The 20,863-nt window shown below is 38.0% G+C and overlaps 1 protein-coding gene across 2 annotated transcripts in view; it reads left to right on the top strand.

Moving 5' to 3' along the window:
• Positions 1-10,318, top strand: part of LOC126370549 (organic cation transporter protein-like) — a 31,940-nt gene extending 21,622 nt beyond the window's left edge. Inside the window, exons 3-7 of one of the 2 annotated variants that reach the window (XM_050015453.1) lie at positions 366-621; positions 1,304-1,969; positions 6,792-6,973; positions 8,031-8,211; positions 8,971-10,318. In XM_050015453.1, the coding sequence (XP_049871410.1) occupies positions 366-621; positions 1,304-1,969; positions 6,792-6,973; positions 8,031-8,195 (1,269 nt within the window). In that variant the 3' untranslated portion in view covers positions 8,196-8,211; positions 8,971-10,318. Of the gene's footprint in view, positions 1-365; positions 622-1,303; positions 1,970-6,791; positions 6,974-8,030 lie in introns of both variants that reach the window. The other variant, XM_050015452.1, reaches the window with a different exon arrangement.
• Positions 10,319-20,863: the final 10,545 nt, after the last annotated feature.

Here is a 20,863-nt window from a genome sequence, read left to right on the forward strand (position 1 = left end):
CTCAATGTAATCTATGGACACTCGATACCGGACAAGGGTTTAATGACCGATCACTTTCTTGTCGGTGTAGCATTCTCCATGCTACTTTTTAGGGAAAAATAGGGCAGTGGTTTCCCTTTTGCCTTCCGCCCCGCAGTACTCTGTCTGACGTGAGTGGGTTGGCGCCCAGAGTAGTCTATTTCAAAGCCGTACTAGGACTCCTTTCCTCCACCTCTGAATAGTACTAACAGTTACTGCTGTTAATTCTTCTTAAAGTGTTAAAATATAAACATTGTTTTGTGGTAGACCCGAAATTCTCTAAGAAAAGTCCCTAACAAGAGTTTATTAAATTTCTGTTCATACCAACAGATTTTTTCCTGTTTCAGTTCGACTTAGGCTGTCAAAACTGGAAAAGGACTCTTATAGGCACAGTCCACAACGCAGGTCTATTTGTTTCGCTCCCTCTTACGGGAATATTGTCAGACAAGTACGGGAGAAGAGTAGCGTTGGCAGTCGCGTCTCTGATGAACGGGATATTTGGTTTCATCAGGTCGTTTTCTACGAGTTACGTCATGATGTTGGTCTTCGAGTTTTTAGAAGCTGGGTTGGGTGCTGGGGCTTACAGTACGGCTTTTGTAATAGGTAAGTTGTTTACTGTTGTTTGTTGTTGTTATATAACATAATTTAAAAATATACTAAAATGCAAACATATTTTGAGCTAGTCCAATATTCAGCACGTATAAACTAAAAAGTAACTAGCTAAGTACTCGTTTTAACTTAATTTTAGGTAAAATTCAGGTTATATAACAAACAGATGCTAGTCTTACTTATTGTATCAACTTGTTTGGCTATAGTATTATCTGTCAGACAAAAAGTCTAGACGACTATTGAAAAAAATGTTAAGAAAGTCTATGAAGCTTTGGATATTGAGACGTTGTATTCGCTTTTCAAGTGATTTGTCGAGACAAATGACTCTTCGATTGATAAGGTCAGAAAGCATAAAAGACAGACCTTTGTATGATACTGTATGACAAATGATATTGCTTCGAGACAATCTTTTGATATTTACGTCAACGATGTTACTAGAAAACGAAAAGTCAATTTCATTTTCAAAATAACGTAAAGTTTCCAGAGACTTCGCATATAGCTTGCAAATAGCTGCCTTTTGGTTGATAGGAAACAAAGGAAGATTGGAGGAAATTTGTTGTTTATCCTCATTGCAAAGTATGCTACGGATATTAACAAAAGTATCAAAAGCAGTTCAAGCTAATTATTTCAGACAATAAACATTTTGGTATTACTAATAATTTTATGTTTTTTGCAGCAATGGAACTAGTTGGACCAAAAGGCAGAGTATTTGGAAATACTCTGATAAATGCTGTCTACGTCATGGGCCTCATGACGTTAGCTGGTCTATCATGGAAACTACAAAGCTGGAGGACACTTCTGAGGATTATTTACACACCAGCATTACTAGTAATCTCATATCTGTGGATATTGAATGAAAGCGTCCGCTGGCTCATCAGTAAAGGGAGGCACCACGACGCAGCAAATATTTTGAAGAAAGCAGCTAAGATGAACAATGTAGACTTGTCAGAAGACGTCCTATCACCGCTTTATGAGCTAGAAAAGAAAGCCATAGCAGAACCCGACGAGAAAGAAAAGGAGATAGCACCAAGCGAAGAAAAGGTGCAACAGAAAGAGACATCTACATTCAGAGACGTTATAAAATCGAGTATTATAAGAAAAAGAGTGTTTGTGTGTTCGTTTTTGTGGATAACCTGCACTTTTGTTTACTATGGACTCTCAATCAATTCAGTGTCATTAGCAGGGAACAAGTATGTAAACTTTATGCTGGTGGCCTTTGTTGAAATTCCCGCGAATTTTATGTGTTTGCTAGTGCTGGACAGATTTGGACGAAAAAAGCCTTTAATAATTACCTATATATTGAGTGCGTGTCTATGCATCAGTTTGTCATTCGTGCCAAAAGGTGAGTCATATTTTGCTTCTTTTAACAAAATGAGGAGAAGTCATTGCAGATTGATTAAAGACCAAGAGCCGCAGCAATCCTGTACTTACATTAACTTTACGACTTGCCATGCAATAAAATTATTTGCTATTGTATTCAAATCAAAAACTTTTAAAAAGGAACCAGGAATTCATTTACAACATCTACTTTTGTTACACAGCAACAACGAAGTTTCGTAGCAATTTCATAGCTCGAACTAAAACTTAGTGAAACACAACATCTTGTGGATGTTTGTCTTCAAAATTACACCCAGTAAAATCTCATGTGCAAACATAATTTAATGCTAACAAAAGTCGATTTGATATTACTGAAACAATCAGCTTAGTTAGGGAAGCAGGTGTGGAGTCAGATGTATGGCTTGAGAATTTTCTTTGTCTGACATGCTCACTCACGCCCGCAACCCCTAAGGGTGGGCGGGCCACTGTGTTCTATTTTGTTAGAAAGGACTCAGTCAGTTTTTACTACACGAAATCTAGCATAATGATAATCATCCATGCCGTGTTCGGCTACGACTAGTGATGTGCCCACTTTGAACCTAGGAATGGTAGATAATAATAAAAATAATAATAATAATAAAAAAGTTTATTTAGGAAAAATCTACGACACACATATACATTTACAACATTAAAATATACACACATTAACATTAATCAGTGACTACGGCGACTGCTACTACAATAATAATATAATTATGTTTGAATAATACAGAATCAGAATCATGAGAGGAATTATACCCCTTATATGGCGCACGTAGCCGATCTTGGCCAATCCACACACGCGAGGTTACCGTCGACGTAATTGACAAGAGGACAACCTAATCAAATGATTTACGAAACTTCAAAACTATCACTAACACAGTTGTCTCGACCAGTACAGACGGCGGTACAGTTCACCACCTAACACGCCTAACAAAAAGCTCGGTAAGGTGTGGGTACTTAGTTCATCTTGCGCGGGATACACACCTCTGACTACCCCAATTGGGATATAGTCGTGAGCTTATGTTATATAACATCTAGCGACTCTAGTTCGACCCGGTGTCAGCTGGGTACAATTTTATCATGTACTCAGTCTTCTTGAAGAAATGCAAGTAATTACACATAGGAAAAGAGTGTAAACAAATTCATTCGGTGATTTAGGCGACCAAATACATAGGACAGTCTTCCTTGCTTACGACTGTGAACTTTATGTTCTGTGTTATGTTATGTCTACAAAACGATTTTACGGAAACCGTATAGAAATACACTTGTATTACGTCGTCAATAAACGTGTTCAAACGTCATACTGTTTGTTATGTAATTTTAATTAAAATTCGCATCTCAGCCAAAAAATGCACATACCACATATATAAGATCACGCCTATTCCCGCTAGGGTAGGCAGACACCACGGAGTTCCACATAATAAGAACCTGACACACCACTTTGCCCCTTCCACTCTCGATCGATTTTTAATGTAGTTCTGATTCCAGTACATACGCTAGGCTCACGATCCGGAGGTCCCGGGTTCGATTCCCGATGGGGACATATCACAAAAATTACTCTTTTTGGTTAGGACATTACTGGCTGATCACCAGATTGTCCGAAAATAAGATGACCCGTGCTTCGGAAGGTACGTTAAGCCGTTGGTCCCGGTTAATACTTACTGATGTAATAAAATAAGAGAAAAAAAAATTATAAAGTAATAGACACAGAGATGTATAATGTAGATGTTAAAAATAAAGGCTAGTACATAATGTGCATTGCCAATCTGTTCATAGTTATTTTTTAAGGCTGTCATAATGTTGCAAATCCGCCCCTGTGAAGAAGCCAACAATTTTGCGTAAGCCCTCTGTTTATTTAGTGATCTGTTTGCGTAACTGCCTGAATTAATGGAATATTCAAGTTAAGCCGATTCAGCACCCTTGACTGTTTAGTTGTGGCTTAGACTAGCAGATATGACGTACCTAAATAATTTTCATAGGATCTTAGGTACAAAGCCCACTAGGTAGGTACAGATTAGACGTGTTTAGAAGAGGGATTAATTGGTAAAAATTATACGATGAAATAAACAATGAAGGATGTAATAATACATGCAATTAGGGACTTTTCAGGCTACGTTCCCCAAAAATAATATAGATGGCGCTGTCGAGATTTTAACGTGATAACTACCTATTTTCTCATTGGTTAAGACCAACGTAAGTTCCAAGGTAAGCCTTGGAACACGTTTGAGACAGACAATCACCGTGCACTCCCCCCCCATTCCTTACCTTTTTTTATGCTTTTTTTATTCCTAACTTATTATTATTTATTTATTTACATTTCACGACTTTACAGTGCAGAAGCGCCATTGCACCGTGAAAATTTCAATATAAACAATAATATATATGATTAAACATGAAAGTTAGGTGTAAACAATATCAAAATTATTTAATTTTCACACATCATTAATCGTCTCGCAGAACCTCAGACACTCGCGACACAGATACGTCCACTCACTCACAAACGGATCACACTCTGGTGCTGATGCAAGGAGTGCATTAAGCTAGTTCACGGCACGGAGGAGTGGCGAGTGTGTGCGCACCACAGAGCGCGCCGCCGTCATGGCCAGCAGCGGGTGGCTGCGCGGCCGCAGGTTGTGTGTGGCCACGTTGGGGACGTACAGTCTCACCAGCTGCGTCACCAACTCCGGGCAGTCCGAACCACCACGCACCGTGCGACGGGCATTTTTTAATAGAGTGTAATTACGCCTCACCTCTAGAGATTATTGTAGATTTGCCGCAATAGCATTAACTAACTTGACTTAATAACACTTCATACAAAACTCCTCGTTTTACACAGATACTGCAGATTTACGTTATCGTACACGCGCATATGTGTGTCTGACGCCAAAAGTAAGACCAAGGGGGTGAGGTACCTAGCTCAGCCGCTGGTGGGGAGTGGAGAGTTACCGTTCTATAAGCAATATTGTTCCTTATTCTGTGGCTAACAAAATCTAATCAAAATCAAATCATAATAAAAGCGAATCCGAGATTTCTTAACATTTTCTAATCGATTCCAATCAAAAACGATGCTAGATGCTACAATGAACAAAAATACCTATTGTTAACTTGGCTGTACTTATTTTTTTTTTTGTAGATACCTACAAATAAATGTCTTACGAAAGTTATGCAAATATAATATAATCTGTACATAGGTAAGTATTTAAATTCACGCAAGAAAAATATTGCATTAGATTAGGTCTTATCAAAACAATACATATAATTGCATTAATATAAACTGTAACAACCTGTTTTGATGCGGAAACTGTGTACCTACTTATCTAAGTATATTAAAATTATAGGCGTAATATTTTACCAGCAAACCAATCCAGTTTCGTCCAAATGCTTAAATATTATCGTAATATATAAAATATGCGATAGGGTTGGCCCGTGGCCGGAGATCGCGCAAAGTCGAGAGGAGTGGAAAAATCAAGGGGAGGCCTTTGCCCAGCAGTGGGATCGTATAGGCTAAATAAGATAAGATAAAATAAAATATGCGAAAGTAATTGTATCGCTATCTGTGAACTCTTCATATTATGACCTCCGTGGTCCAGTGGTTGAGCGTTGGGCTCACGATACGAAGGTCCGGGGTTCGAATCCCGGTGGGGGCATACCACATAATTACTTTGTGATCCCTAGTTTGGTTAGGACATTACAGGCTGATCACCTGAGTGTCCGAAAGTAAGATTATCCATGCTTCGGAAGGCACGCTAAGCCGTTGGTCCCGGTTACTACTTACTGATGTAAGCCAAGTCAGGGGCCTTTGGCGGTTCAATAATAACCCTGACACCAGGGTTGATGAGGTTAATAATCCACCTCACGACCCACACGATAGAAGAAGAAGACTACTTAAAAATCTCGTTAAACACATACACTACACATTGACGTTATCGTGTGCGAGTCTGACGCCCATACGATGGAAGACTAAAGTAAAACAGAGGGGGGTGAAGTAAACCTAGCTCAGCCGCTGGTGGGGAGCGGGAAGTTGCCGTTCTATACGTAGTATTATCTCTTATTCTATTACATAAATAAATACCCAGACATATCCCCAAGAACGCTGCTAAGCTGCTGCAGAGCTGTTGGTGTCCCTTTTTTATAAATAAATAAATAAAGAACGTACATTACGGTTACCATTCAGCGAAAGACTTAGAATAAGAAAAATACTCGCAGGTGAAGTGTAAGCTAGTTTACCATAGATTTACTATTGCATCAGCTCTCAAAAAGTGGGACGCAAAGTTACTGTTAATACAGAGACGTTGACAGTACTTTACTTCAGTGCGCGATTAGGTGCTGAACTAGCAACACGGGGAAGTGCGCGTTAAAAATAAGCTCAAAGCGAAAAAGAAGAATGGAAAATCATCATTCTAACAAGTAATGACATTGTGCACGTTATCATAGTATAAACATTATAATTTTCGCAGCAAAACCCACCAAAATTATTATTTTAATTTAAAATACTTACACTGAAACAAGTACTCCCGGTGAATCCGCCGCGTCACGCGCGTTACGAAGCACCACGTGCTAATATACGTAATAAGACGTTGCATACTTTTTTGTGCATTTGACACGATTTTATTGAATGTATATATTGTTGTGTACGAATGTATAGCTAAACTAGCGCCAAGTTTTCACCGCAGCTGTATAAAGAAAGAAAGTATTTATTATTAGAGGACGCCACAGTAATAATACCAACACAGTATCTACGGTAGTGATAAATCGATGTAGTTTATTTACACTAAAATAACCTAATCACATAAATTTGTCTACAGATCACAAGCTTTGGTCGTTGATATTGTACTTATCTGGAAAGTTCTCGATCACTGTGGCGTACAGTTCGGTGTATATCTACGTGTCTGAAGTATTCCCAACAAGCGTCAGGCAGTCACTGTTGGCTGTGTGCTCCAGCCTCGGCAGGATCGGCTCCACGTTGGCTCCCCTCACACCTTTACTGGTAAGTCTTCACGTTTCGAAGATCATACTCACCTCCAGATGAACCGCTTCGCATTGTCATGTGGGTATGGTACGTAACGTGTCATCACCATTAACTTGACAGCTACGCTCTTGTCGATTACGGGTCACTGCTCACTCAACATACATCAATTTAATTTAGGTATAACGGACAGCCCACTTTGTAGAGGCTATCTGGATGCAGAAGAAACTACCCCCCATGTAATCCTGGAATGCACAGGAGTGTCAGCACAACGGGTAAAAATCCTCAAAGGAATAGGGTCGCTCCGCGAAGCTGTGAAAACCCCAGGAAGCTTCTGAGTTTCTGGAAGGAGTGAGGTTGACTTACGTTGTCAACAATAGCACGCATAATGGGCCATCTCCGAGTCTAAATGCGGAAAACAGAACCCGCTAACTAACTCTTGTCGGTGTGGTGAAGAATTTTCTTCTTCTATCGTGGAGGTTGTGAGGTGGATTACCAACCCCATCAACCCTGATGTCAGGTACATTTGAGCCGCCAAAGGCCCCTGACATGGCTCATGTAATGACTACTAACTTACAGCGGTAAGTAGTAACCGGGACCGAAGGCTTAACGTGCCTTCCGAATTACGGATCATCTTACTTTCAGACAATCAGGTGGTCAGCCTGTAATGTCCTAACCAAACTAGGAATCACAAAGTGTTTTTTGTTATAATTATGTCCCCATTGGGATTTGAACTCGGGACCTCCGGATCGTGAGCCCAACACTCAAACCACTGGACCACTGAGGCCACGGAGGAAGGAATGGATAAGGCGAAAGTCTTGTCTTATAAAGAAGTTAAAGGATTGGTCTTGTTTAGGCAAGAATGGAGAATGCTACACTGACAAGAGCGTGGCCCTGAATTATGATGAGTAATACAGTATATTATATAGTAAATAGGCGCTTTCCTGCAAGGCTGACTCGAGGAAGCGCTAGAGGGAGAAGACACGACGTTTGCCTTCTTCTCTTTCTTTCTAAATTCCCTTCCATGGTGTTGTTAGTTAAGTTGTATTATTATATAAGTTGAATTCTTTGCTCCCAGGCGTTGTACTACGACAACCTGCCAGCGATATTCTTCGGGTGTCTGGCACTGATTGCCAGCCTGATGGTGTTTACCCTCCCGGAGACCATCAACGTTCCACTTCCAGACACAGTCGAAGAGGCCGAGAGGCTGTCCCGCACGAAGGACCACAAGCAATACGCGTGAATTTCAATTTTGTCAAGTAATTACTGACAAAAGATTTTAAAGTACTAAAGCATAATAGTACCAACTTTTCCGAGGATTTTATTAGACTAAATGGCTTACCACAGGATTGAACAGGGTGTTAGTGACAACATAACGACAGCAAGAAAAAAAGAACGTCTACTTGATGGTACAAAAAGATTTAGATTTTTTGCTGCACATTTTTTTGTGTCACTAACACCCTGTATAGGTGCTATAAATTAAATATCCGCTTGACCAGAATCGGAACGTAAGGATTTCTTGCTTGGATTTGACTCCTAAAGAACACTGTGATCCACGCCTATATCTAACATAATAGCACAAATTATGAGATTAGATAATATTGTGCAGCATACATTTCGCATTCGTATTCGAATGTTCCATCGCCGAATAGTACGAAGACAGTTATTGTAATTTCTAAAGGCCAGTCAGACCTGGCCACCTCCGACGTCATGTTAGCTAACTCTGATCCGAAATTCTTCAGACAAAATACATAAAGAATAAAGAATTCTTGCATGAAATCTTACTTACCTGTTGATAAGTCGACGATACTAAAAGGCTTGAAGTAGAGACACGAATAGAATCAGACACCATAAATAGGGCTTTTAATTATGCTCCAAATTTGAATTACGTCACTCAGTGAAATAGCTTTAAGTAATGAACTAAATAAACATGACTGAACCCAAACACAAAATTAAAAAAATAGTCTTATAGGTAAAATGACGTGAGTGAATTTAACCCTCGTAAATCTTATTTTCAGACGTCCTGTGGTCGTCATGAGAATATTAAACTAAGCTTCTCTGAAAACCGTCTTTAACAAATCACTGATGCGAATTTGATGGATAATTCAATGCCTAGGTAACAAGTTTGTGAAATTTCCTTTTTTTTTGACAAGGAAAAAAAGTTATTACATCTACGTATACAAACTTATAAAAAGTGTTTTGATAACGTTTTGTGGTGTGTTTTGTGTTATGTAAGTGCAAAATCTCGCTTGATATTGATAAGCAATCTTCTATTGCTTTTATTAATACATATTATATTTCTTCCAAAACCTTCCATTTTTTCTAGCTTTACGTGTATCAACAGTTAGATTAGGTTAGCGTGAAAAGTGATGAATAAATAATTTTTGACCAATTATTGTATTATCTTTTTGTGTGTAAGTAAATTATAATTAAGTAAGCATAATGTGTTATTTAAGATTGTGAAAAATGTTTTCTTTTTGTAAAATACTGTGCGTCTACCACAAGATCAAGAAACTAGGAATAAAAATGTCGCAACCATTTCGTTAGAAATATCAATCACGGGTCTTTGCCGAGTTGCAAGCGATAATGAAAAACAATAGGATACGAATGACAGTAATAAGGTAGCATGTCAGCCTTATATATTTTTATCACTGTCACCAAAAAGTGACAAAAGTCACGGGCCCACTAACCAATCCTTTCAAATATGATCCCCTCGACAAACCCCATTTGTCCGGCTACTTACGTAGTGAATGCCATATGCGGCATTCAGCCGGCGTGGTCAACGATTTCCCTCAATCAGTGCTTATCGCTGTCGACCCACTAGGGTCGATTAATTCTTTCAAATATTTTTCCTCTCAGACGACACCCTAAGCCGAGATTCGCGCCCAACTGGGCACCCTCAGGCCTGTTGTCTTAAACGTTGTACCGGGTGAGAGCCTTAAGCGCTCCCCATTTGTCCGGCCAAGTAGTTAATGCCATCTGCGGCAAATCTACAATAAGTCACGTCAAAAAAAAAGGTCTCCCCATCCTCTTTCTTCTATTCCGTGATCAATACCAATCATTTAGTGCTTACTCTACACTAACCGTATCACTGATTTTTTATTTCTATTTTTGATTGTATCCATCTGGTGGTAGATGCACTATGTTTTTTTTTCTAGGGCTCTTTACAACGCAACTGTAACGTCACTAAAAAATGAATTTGTTTTAATAATCATGTGCCATAAAATCAAAAATACACAAAGTTATTCCAACTGTAAGGCTTATATTATGTAGATACGTTTATGTTTTTTTTATTATTATTATGTATTAAATATCTTTAAAGTCTTTAAAATAGTTTAATTTACATCACGTCCAGGGCAAGCAAAGAAAGAGATTATCCAGGACCCCGATACCGACCCCGCCGGCGTGGTCGACGTTTTCCCTCTTTCAGCGCTTATGCTATCAACCCATTGATTGGTTCTTTCGAATACAGGGTGTTAGTGACATCGTAACGAAAACTTTAATGGGTGAGTCAGACCATGATTTCTAGTTTTAATCATCATCACGCGGGCCCAGTGCGGATTGATAGTTATTAACGACTGCTAATGCAGCCGGGACCAACGGCTTAACGTGCCTTCCGAAGCACGGAGGAGCTCGAGCTGGAAAATATTTTTTTGTGGTCTCCCATCCTATGACCGTCCTTTGCAAAAGTTGCTTAACTTCAACAATCGCAGACCGAGCGCGTTTACCGCTGCGCCACCGAGCTCCTCCTAGTTTTAATATCAAGCAGAATTTTCCGTCGCAAAAGTATGGAACTAAAAATAAATAAAAGAAACACTAATTTTCATGAATTTTATAGAGGAAATTCCACTTGTTATCAACTTGGAATCATAGTCTGACTCATCCTCCTTAGTATTCGTTACGGTGTCACTAGCACCCACATGTACTCGTATGGCTACATGTACGTACTTGTACGGGGTGTAAGTGACATCGTAACGAATACTGAGGGGGATGATTCGGCTCATTATTCTAAGTTAATATCAAGTGGAATTATCCATCCCAAGAGTAAAGAATTGAAAATAATTTTCATCATCAGCCGTACGACGCCCACTGCTGGGCATAGGCCTCCCCCAAGGATCTCCACGACGATCGGTCCTGCGCTGCCCGCATCCAGCGGCTTCCCGCGACCTTCACCAGATCTTCGATCCACCTTGAAAATACTCCATAAAATAATTTTAAAAAACATGAATTATGCGGAAAATTCTACTTGATATTAACTCAGAATCACGGTCTGAATCATCCCGCTCAGTATTCGATACGATGTCACTAACATCCTGTATAATCCTTATACGACTCTGCCGCCACCCTGAGCTGAGGTTCACTTCCTACTGCGCACCGTCAGATTAATGATGCTATAAGTATTAAGTAGGTATAGTATTGTGCTCACCGTAAGTTAATCCATTCCGTTTCGTACACATTCCTAGTTAGTACGTAATTACTCCTGGAACAAATTACAGCGCAAAGCGTGTTAGGAATGCCGGTTTTAATTAATTAGCCCCCGTTATGTACTCACTTTACAAGAGATTCATTACAATAGTGAAGAATAATTTATTTGTGTTTTGTTGAAATCTAAATACTTTTAGGTAGGTACTTATTTGGGTAAGTAGAAACCTAACGAACTGGTAATCCGTAAATTGTAGCTCCTGTGACAAATATTTAGCAACGTTACACGTTTATCTAGTGACACACATTGCTATGTTTCTTCTCCAGGCATTTACTAAAATACAGTCATATTCTCATGATTATTTTAATACTTAATGAGGAACTTTCCAGACTACGATCCTCAAAAACAATATAGATGGCGCTGTGAAGATTTTCCTTCGTTTAACCTTCTAATTTCATGGAAAACAGACATATACATATTTTATCTTTATTTTTGAATATAAAGTGACCCTTGTTATTACACCCTGGCACAACACATCTCCAATTCTGAACAAAATAAAGAGAAGCAATATAGGTACATAATTCTATACATAATCTGATCCAAATATCAAGCAATAATTATTTATATATATGCCTCTGCCATTACATTATATTTTTGAATAATTATGTACCCGAGCTATGAGAAAATAGTTAATCTACACGTTAAATCTGTACAACGCCATCTATTTTGTTTTTGGGGGAACGTAACCTTTAAAGTCCCTCATTATATTACGAGTGAGCCTTATAGGATGGCTAGTTACATAGTCCTGTGTGTCAACAAATGGCTTGTTTCGCATACCGGACCAGCATTGAGTCCTTTATTAATTTATCTTAAGTGCAATTTTCACTAACACCGTCGGCTCAAACATTAAATAGACAGCGATACAGCCACCTATCAAGTTGGTGTAACAGAAAGCTCGGTGTAACGTGGGTACTCAGGACATGTTGCGATAGATGGAGCAAAGTTCAGTCACTGAGCCCAGCGAATTACTTGTAAACAGTGGTGAAATTATGAACCATTGGTTGTCATAATTATATTGTTTTTGTAGGTTTTCTATTACAGAAACGACATTGTAACCAAGAGGTCTTAACCTCTCATATGCCGAGATACCAGACACAATAGATTTTACATTGTGTCTGGTCGAGATCCGCGTTCCGGCGTTCGAAAGATTAAGCAACCAGTTAATTTATTACTTTGCAAGACACTTATTGGACTTTTGCAGCTTATCGTACCTCTGACTATCCCTATTACATACATAACATAAATATCCTAGGTATATACCTACCTACTTCCATTATTGGGCTTGGGATTCTCCTCATTCATCCGGAGGGGGCATGGAGCGTACTCCACCACGCTGCTCCACTGCGCTTATGTTATATTGTTAAATACCTATTTTTAAGCTGCGAACACACCCTTTTATTTGCATAACCTAATTCTTTTTAATCAGATGAAATGAAAGTAAATTCTTTATCGAGGTCCGGATCGAAATCTCTGAGGGTAAATGAGGATAAATCCCTCTCGAATTGTTTGCTTCGGGCTCTGAGTCCCATGTGATCAGTATGATTATTCAATAGGAAATTAGGGCTATTCGATTGGATTGAATCCTATCGACATTTCCCGCATTATACTCATAATCAAATTCCAACAACCGAATAAAGAATAATAAATACTCCATGGTATTGTTAAATAAATACAAATGGAAGTGTGATTTATATAAACATAACATAAGCCCAATTAGGCTAGTCAAAGTTACTCAAGAAGGTTCGAAAAATGAACTAAGTACCCACACCTCACCGAGCTTTCTGTAAGACCAGCGTGATAGGTGGTGAGCGGTATCGCCATTTATAATGGTCGAACTAACTGCATTAGTGAAAACTGCACTTCAGGTAAATTAACAACACATTTTTGCAAATCCTGTACCGGTTAAGAAGTGTTTATGTGACTATGTGTTTTCTATATTATATTATGTTCGGGCTAATCTCGAGACAGCCTGATATTGCTTGCAGTGTTGACTCTCAACTAGGTATATTCTAGTTGAAGATCAATTTAACATTTTAACGCAGCCAGCATTATGGGTACATTTGCACCAGGTACGATTCGAGGCGGGCTTTTTAATTAATATGGTTTATCTACTGTATGTACTTGTACAAGGTATAAGTGACATGGTTAGAAATACTGAGGGGGATGATTCAGACCATGATTCTGAGTCGAGTCATAAAAATTTTAGTGTTTTTTAAAAAATATTTTCGGTTCCACACTTTTGCAACGAAGAATTCCACTTGACATCAAGTCGGAATTAAGGTCTGAATCATCCTTCAAAGTATTCGTTACGATGTCACTAATACTTTTTTTTGTGTATCATTTGTTTTTAATAAGTTAAGTGCTTACGCTTGTTTACCTTATTTGTAGTGTGTGTGTGTAGTGTAGTATTGTATAATAATAATTATTATTTTATGTTTTTTCTATAAGTTTTCAATAAGTTTAGTGCTTATGCTTGTTCACCTTACTTGTATTTAGTATAGTATTGTATAATTAATGCTATCAGACCAATTTATACTATGTCTATTTGTGGAAACCTATAATTGGCTCCCTTGTATCCTATATATTTTTTATATGTATATATTGTTTAAAGTAGCTGTTGGTTTTCCGAAAATAAATACCACGTACTTATGAGTGTGTATGTACTAATACTCGTTTATTCGCTTGTGATCCCTATCTATATATCTATGTTTATGTATGTGTGTATATTGGCACTTTTACAGTTTCGGCAAACATTTGCTTTCAACGGAATTGTTTGTGACTGTGATTGATTAGAATGCCGACTGGTGTTTGATCAACCGACATTCATTTCTCGTTTGCAGATAGATAAATATAAGATTAGAACCTGTGCGGGCGCAAACATTTGTGTCGATTGATTAATTGATATACCCAACTGCTATTTATGAGTAATTAATGGTCGGCTGTGAAAAGTAGATTTGGGAAATTCACATTGATTTTGGAAATACAAATTTTATTTCCTATACATACATAAAAAGCTTGTTAACTGTAAAGTAAAGGGTGGGCAGAGCCACAAGTAATCAAAGACTTGCAGTCACTGTTCTTCTTTCGTGTGGGTTGTGAGGTGAAATTACCAACCTCATCAACCCTGGTGTCAGGGTTACTACTGAGCCGCCAAAGGCCCCTGACATGGCTCATGTAATGACTACCAGCCACCCAGCTACTACACCTACACCACACCACTACCACCTACTACTAGCAGCCACTGTTGAAATCCTAAGATGGATATGATGAACCTTATGGTGACAAGGGGACACCCTATCGGCCATAATAATTTTCCATCATGTTGACAAGGACACTATCCCATTTTCGGATTTTACGACATACACGGGAAGACAAGCAGTTAAACGTGGTCTACATGGGTGTAAACAGAACAACCGGGGGGGTTTAAATGGCCACGTCGAAGCTATTTATCTAAGAAAGCAATATTGCAATTTGACATTTTCGCATATCAAAATAAATGCGCAATACAATAAATATCAAATACCAATATTGCTTTCTTAGATGAATTGCTTCGATGTGGCCATTTTAACCCCCCGGTTGAGTATAATTAGTGATTTCAATAACATAACATTTTACAATCGTCTCAATGCGCGGTAAGAATTAGATCTGTCAAAGTACGTAAACTAGTGTTGGACGTTCATTAGCATAGTGATGTATCAGTCGATATTAGATCAATCGATTCTTTTCCATCTAACATTATGGGTATAAATAGAAACAATAGCTCATGTAAATATTCCTAAACTGACCGGCTAATTAGGTTTATGAACAGACAGACCTGGGGGGTAAAAATGGCCACATAGAAGCAATTCATCTAAGAAAGCAATATTGCTATTTGACATTTGTTTGGCAATTCATCTAAGAAAGCAATATTGCTATTTGACATTTGTTTGCATAGCGCACTTAATTTTTATATGCGCAAATGTCAAATTGCAATATTGCTTTCTTAGATGAATTGCTTCGATGTGGCCATTTTAACCCCCTGTTGTCCCTAAGTTAGCCTCGACCTAGGTCGCCAATAAATCCTACGAATCGGATATAGTCCCTAGTAACACACACTTGATAACTTAGACGTACAACCTCGCGTGCCCTGATGCATTATCTGGCTAGACAATGTTGTGGAAATTATCTGTGTCTAGACATTGTTGTAAATGTCTAACCGTGAAATACTCGCCGACAGCAGATGGGTACTATTTTTGTTTGTCGATGATTCATCAGTATTGAGGTAAACAATTGGGTCGTGTACTAGGTTCAAGATAAATTATGAAATTCTGATTACTAAATAAAGACAGATCTGAAACTAATGAAAAACATTTTCTTCTTTTTATTTAATTTATTTATATGAATTTTAATCAAGAAAAACGTAATAATAAGTTCGACATTTTATAACGTTTTTCTATGGCGTCACAGTGTGCTTTTTCATACAAATTCCATAGTAATATCGTTGTTAAGGCGTTTAGTAAAACGTAACTGATTTGACCAATTGGAAACTAGCATATTCCCATTAAGTATGCGGGTTTTTTAGAATTATTGTTTACTTGCTTTCCGATCGCGAACGCTTGCTTTTCGGTCCGTGAAAATATCGGTTATCGCGCTCAACAAGGTTTTCCATCCCCTTTTCACCCCCTCTGTGGATAATTTTCGGGATAAATATCCTATGCTAGAGCATATCGAATATTTAGAGTAGACCCTAGGTGTTTCAGTTATTACCTATCTATCTGCGTTATAAAAAAGGTTGAATATTCATTGTCACATAAAAAGAAAAGAAAAAGTACAATCGACGTTCGTGTGTGCAATAAACAATTGATGAATGTGGAGGAAACAAAAGTAGCGTGTCGAAGCAAATGGAATACCATAGTTTCTGCTTACCCCAGAGGGAAATAAGCGTGACTTTGTATATGTAGGTATGTAAATAAAATACACCACAACGGTCTAATATCCTATCAATGACACTCTTTCCAGACGACTGTCTTCGACTGCTTCTATAAAAAAACTGGACCTCTCAAATCTTCAGGTTAGGTAAGCGAAACCTGTGAAAAACGGGATAACGCTAAGCTATGATGATGATAGTTGATGATGGACACTCTTTCCATCTTTCAACGTTACAATGGTGCTGATGAATCAGCATTTCATTTATTTATCTTATTTTTAAGTTATACCTGTCGTTTTCTTATCCGCCGAAAAGGAAAGGGAATAATGGACAGGCATAACATTTATGGAACACACTTCAATTTTAGGCATGAATTTAAACATAACCCTCCCTTTATATATTGGCCAATAACTCCAGCACACGTCAAACGAATAGCATATGAGCGAGATGCCTATTTAATTCGCCCGGTTATTCATTCATTTTAAAATTTATTGTTGATCAATCATCCGCCTCTATCCTTTTCGGCGGATAAGAAAATGGGTATAACTTATATGGGTATAGATAAAGTGCAGTAGTTTTAGGCGGATGAGACGTTCGTTATGTAAAAATTGACGATTCAAAGTGTAACTATGTTACCTACTGAATAAAGATATTTTTGAATTTGAATTTGTATTACAGTGAGATCTTTTTTTTGACGTGACGTTTTGTACAGTTTCCGCAAATGTCGTCAACTATTTGGATAATAGGATCTCTCTTTCATTCTTTTTATAACAGCTTGGCATCTAACCACAATAGCACCAGATGGCACGCGTAAAGCAAACAGATAGTTTTTTTTTTAATGAGGGACTTTCCAGGCTACTTTCCCCAAAAACAATATAGATGGCGTTGTAAAAGTATAATGCAGTGGCAGAGGGATATTATAAAAATAATTGTTGCTTGATATTTGGATCACATTATGTACATTATTATAATTATGTCGCTACCTAAATTGCTACTCTTTATTTTGATCAGATTAACAATGTGTTGAAGATGTGTGCGCCAGAGCGTAATAACAAGGGTCATTATTTATACCCAAAAGCAAAGGTAAAAGATGCATATGTCTGTTATCCATGAAATTAGAAAGTTAAACGAAGACAAATCTGTACAGCGCCATCCATAGTGTTTTTGGGGAATGGAGCTCGGAAAGTCATTAGAAATTCAAACTAGACACATCGCAAACATCCCAATCCCCACACATTATCGGCAACAACCACATATCATCGGGAGTGGCTTCTGATAACACTTGTAAACCATATGACTCACTAACCTATGTGTGTCAGTCTGTCCGGTTCGCTAATATAAAGCTTCCACGTATATAATGGCGGCGCCGGGAGCGTTTCAGGCTAACTATTATTTTTATAATATCCAAATTTGTGCATCGTAAAGTTTGCGGAGGAGTAGAGAGCAAAGTTGAAGTATAAACTATTTGCTCATTGTAAATTTTCGGCAGCGGGTGAGCGGAAATAAAAAGAAAAACTAAAGGAATATCACTTTTACTAAAAATTTACATAAAGAAAAAGAAAAACATGAAAGAAAATCAAAAATAAATTTAAAAACTCAACGACCGATCTTGGTGACAGCGAAAATTAGAAGGGAAAGAAACAAAAGACAATCATACCATATAGAATAATAAAACAGAAATTCTTATAAACTAAGGAGATTGTATATATAATTATAAAAAATCTATATAAAAATGTTCGTGCATCGTTTACACTCATACTTGTATGACGCACGTTTCGTGTTCATTTGGCCCTTCCAATCTCTTTCATCTACTCCGTGATATATTAACAGCCTTTAGTTGTATATTTGAGTTTGTATGCACCTTATTCAATACATGCAACTGTTACACACAAAAATCCGCTGCAACGTATATTCTGTCCCGTAACTTCTATACAAACTGCCGCACCCCGCCCGACAAAGCGTTACAGCCTCTGTGTATGGAGAGCCTAAAATTTTACTATTAATAAAGCTGTTGTCTTATCTGTAATTTAGGTAGAGTTAAGAAATATTAAGAAAGAAGGTTAAGTCTGATAACCTTTGCAGTTATAGTAATGAAGACGAGTAAACATCATAATTATGATGATTATTATTATTTTTAGTATAGTCGAAACAGTTTGCATTTCAGTTTAAGCCGTGGTACAGTTGGAAAACGTTTGACTCTCATTATGAGGTCGCTGTCGCAGGCAGATCCCAGCACGGGCCTAAACCAATGATTATAGAATTCATTTTCGAATTCATAATGTTTTGAATAAATGGTTATCACGTGCTCAGAGGTGAAGGAAAACATCGTGAGGAAACCCACATTCCCGAGAAATGCATTTCGGAAGTATGTTACCTAACTTATATTGGGCTGGTTTTCACTTCGCGGGCTGGAAGGTCAGACAGGTAGCCGCTTCTGTAAAAAAATGGACCTGTCAAATCTTCGGATTAGGTTAGCGGTCCCCGTAAGAAACGGAATATTAATCGAAACAGTTTCGGGAAAGCAGAAGAGAAAAGTAATCTCTATTAGTCAGACTTTGAGGCATAACATGTTCTTTTGCAGAAAAAAATATCATCGTCATCCCACTTTAAAAAAAAAATCTTTAAGTATATGAAAATACATACCTATTTATGTATTTTTGCAACTTGATTACACTTACCTCGATAAGGAAACCATGTGCGATAAAAATCTCGGTCATTGACTAATGTCAAATAAAGGTTGATGACGAAATATCGTATGACACTGGGACGGGGGCTTCTTCTATCGTGCGGGTTGTTCGTTGGATGACCAACCTCAACAACCCTAGTATCAAGGTTATTTGAACCTTCAAGGCCCCTGATAAGGCTCATATGGAACACACAAACAAGGCTCACCATAGAATAAGGAATCATACTACGTATAGAACAGTAACCCCGCGCCCACCAGCGCGGCTGAGCTAGGTTTACCTCACCCATCTCGGTCTTACTTTAGTCTTCAATCGTGCGGGCATCGACTTCACACACACAGATGCGCGTTCACGATACATCATTGTGTACTGTCTGTGTAAAACATGGTTTTTGTGTGAAGTTTCCGGGGTAGGCCTTTATCTTCTTCAACCGTGTAGGTTGTTAGATAGATAACCCACAGGTTGACACAGACATACATAACTCACGCTTTTTAATATCTACACAGGTGGACAGAGTTTAGTATTGTATTGAAGTCCAAGATTGATATGATAAACGGGGAGTGGTTACCAACCCATCACCCATTTTAAATAATATATATTCCATCGTGCAAAAGATAATATATAGTCATTTTACGAGATGATGAAGCATCTGACTACGTTTCATACATTGTTTGGTTCTGAACATTCCGACATCAAATGTAGAAACAAGCGGTTAAGAAAGAGAGTAGACAGATATGTTTGCCCTTACAAAATTATGGATCTATTTACCTACTCCATTTCAATTTAATCAGTCATCCCGTGATCATGGCACTTACAACAGCATTGAAATATCGGGAGTCTCATATCCCTGATTTTAACGTGGTAAGAACCCAGTATTATGTTTTAATTATGACTACATTTTACGTTTGTTATTTCGGTAGAAAAGATATATTTTTTTTATTTTTGGATTTGTTTCACTTATTTGAATAAAAAAAACTTTACTTACTATAAGAGCAGTATGATATTTCCAGTTAAATAAGCACAATATTTTTTTGAACTAGGTACCTACTAGGGATAAAATGGTTAAGCCGCGGCAAAGAAAAACTAGGGCACCCAAAAGATTTCTCTGACGAGCATCACGCCACATTTTTAAAAATAGCATCGAATGTTACTAGTTTAAAAATAAACATGTTGACCTTGACTTAAGAGTCAAGTCACGCTCGTAAGCTGAAAACATGAAAGGCCTGGAACATAGTGACTTTGCATGTCGGCTTAAAGCAAAACCTTATGTCACTTTTCAAAAAGGGTCCGCGAATTGTAATTTTAATGTAAATTAAAGAGTAAGCTCACTTTGTTTGTAATTAAATATGAAATATCAGCTTTGTTGACAAATTTAATTAATTAAATATAGTGAAAAGTATTGCTATAATTATACACGATGTTTAAGCAATAATTATTGGGTCATTGACTCTGTTTATTACGATGTATGGGTTATTAGCTCACTATAATATTATAAAGTGGATGTCCACTTTTACACTGATATAAAACCCAAACTTGAATGCACGACAACGCAATAAACAGTCGATTGCACGCTTACCATTCAAATTACTGAGTAATCTCAAAACCGGAGCGAACATGTGGTGCGTTCTTTTACCATACAAAATTTTAAATACTAATCCGACGTAATTTACTTAAGTATAAGTCATGCATTGCTTGGAAAGACGTGTCTGGGGGCGAAGTAAAGGTTAGGTAGAGGAGGAATGGAACGCGCGGCGACGATAACCTCATTTCGGCGTACGCGCGTAAAGTGACGTTTGCCGGGGTATGCGCTGCGGCGGCGCGCGGCGTCAACTTCCAGT

This window comes from Pectinophora gossypiella, chromosome 11, assembly GCF_024362695.1.
Source record: "Pectinophora gossypiella chromosome 11, ilPecGoss1.1, whole genome shotgun sequence".
Taxonomy (NCBI): domain Eukaryota; kingdom Metazoa; phylum Arthropoda; class Insecta; order Lepidoptera; family Gelechiidae; genus Pectinophora; species Pectinophora gossypiella.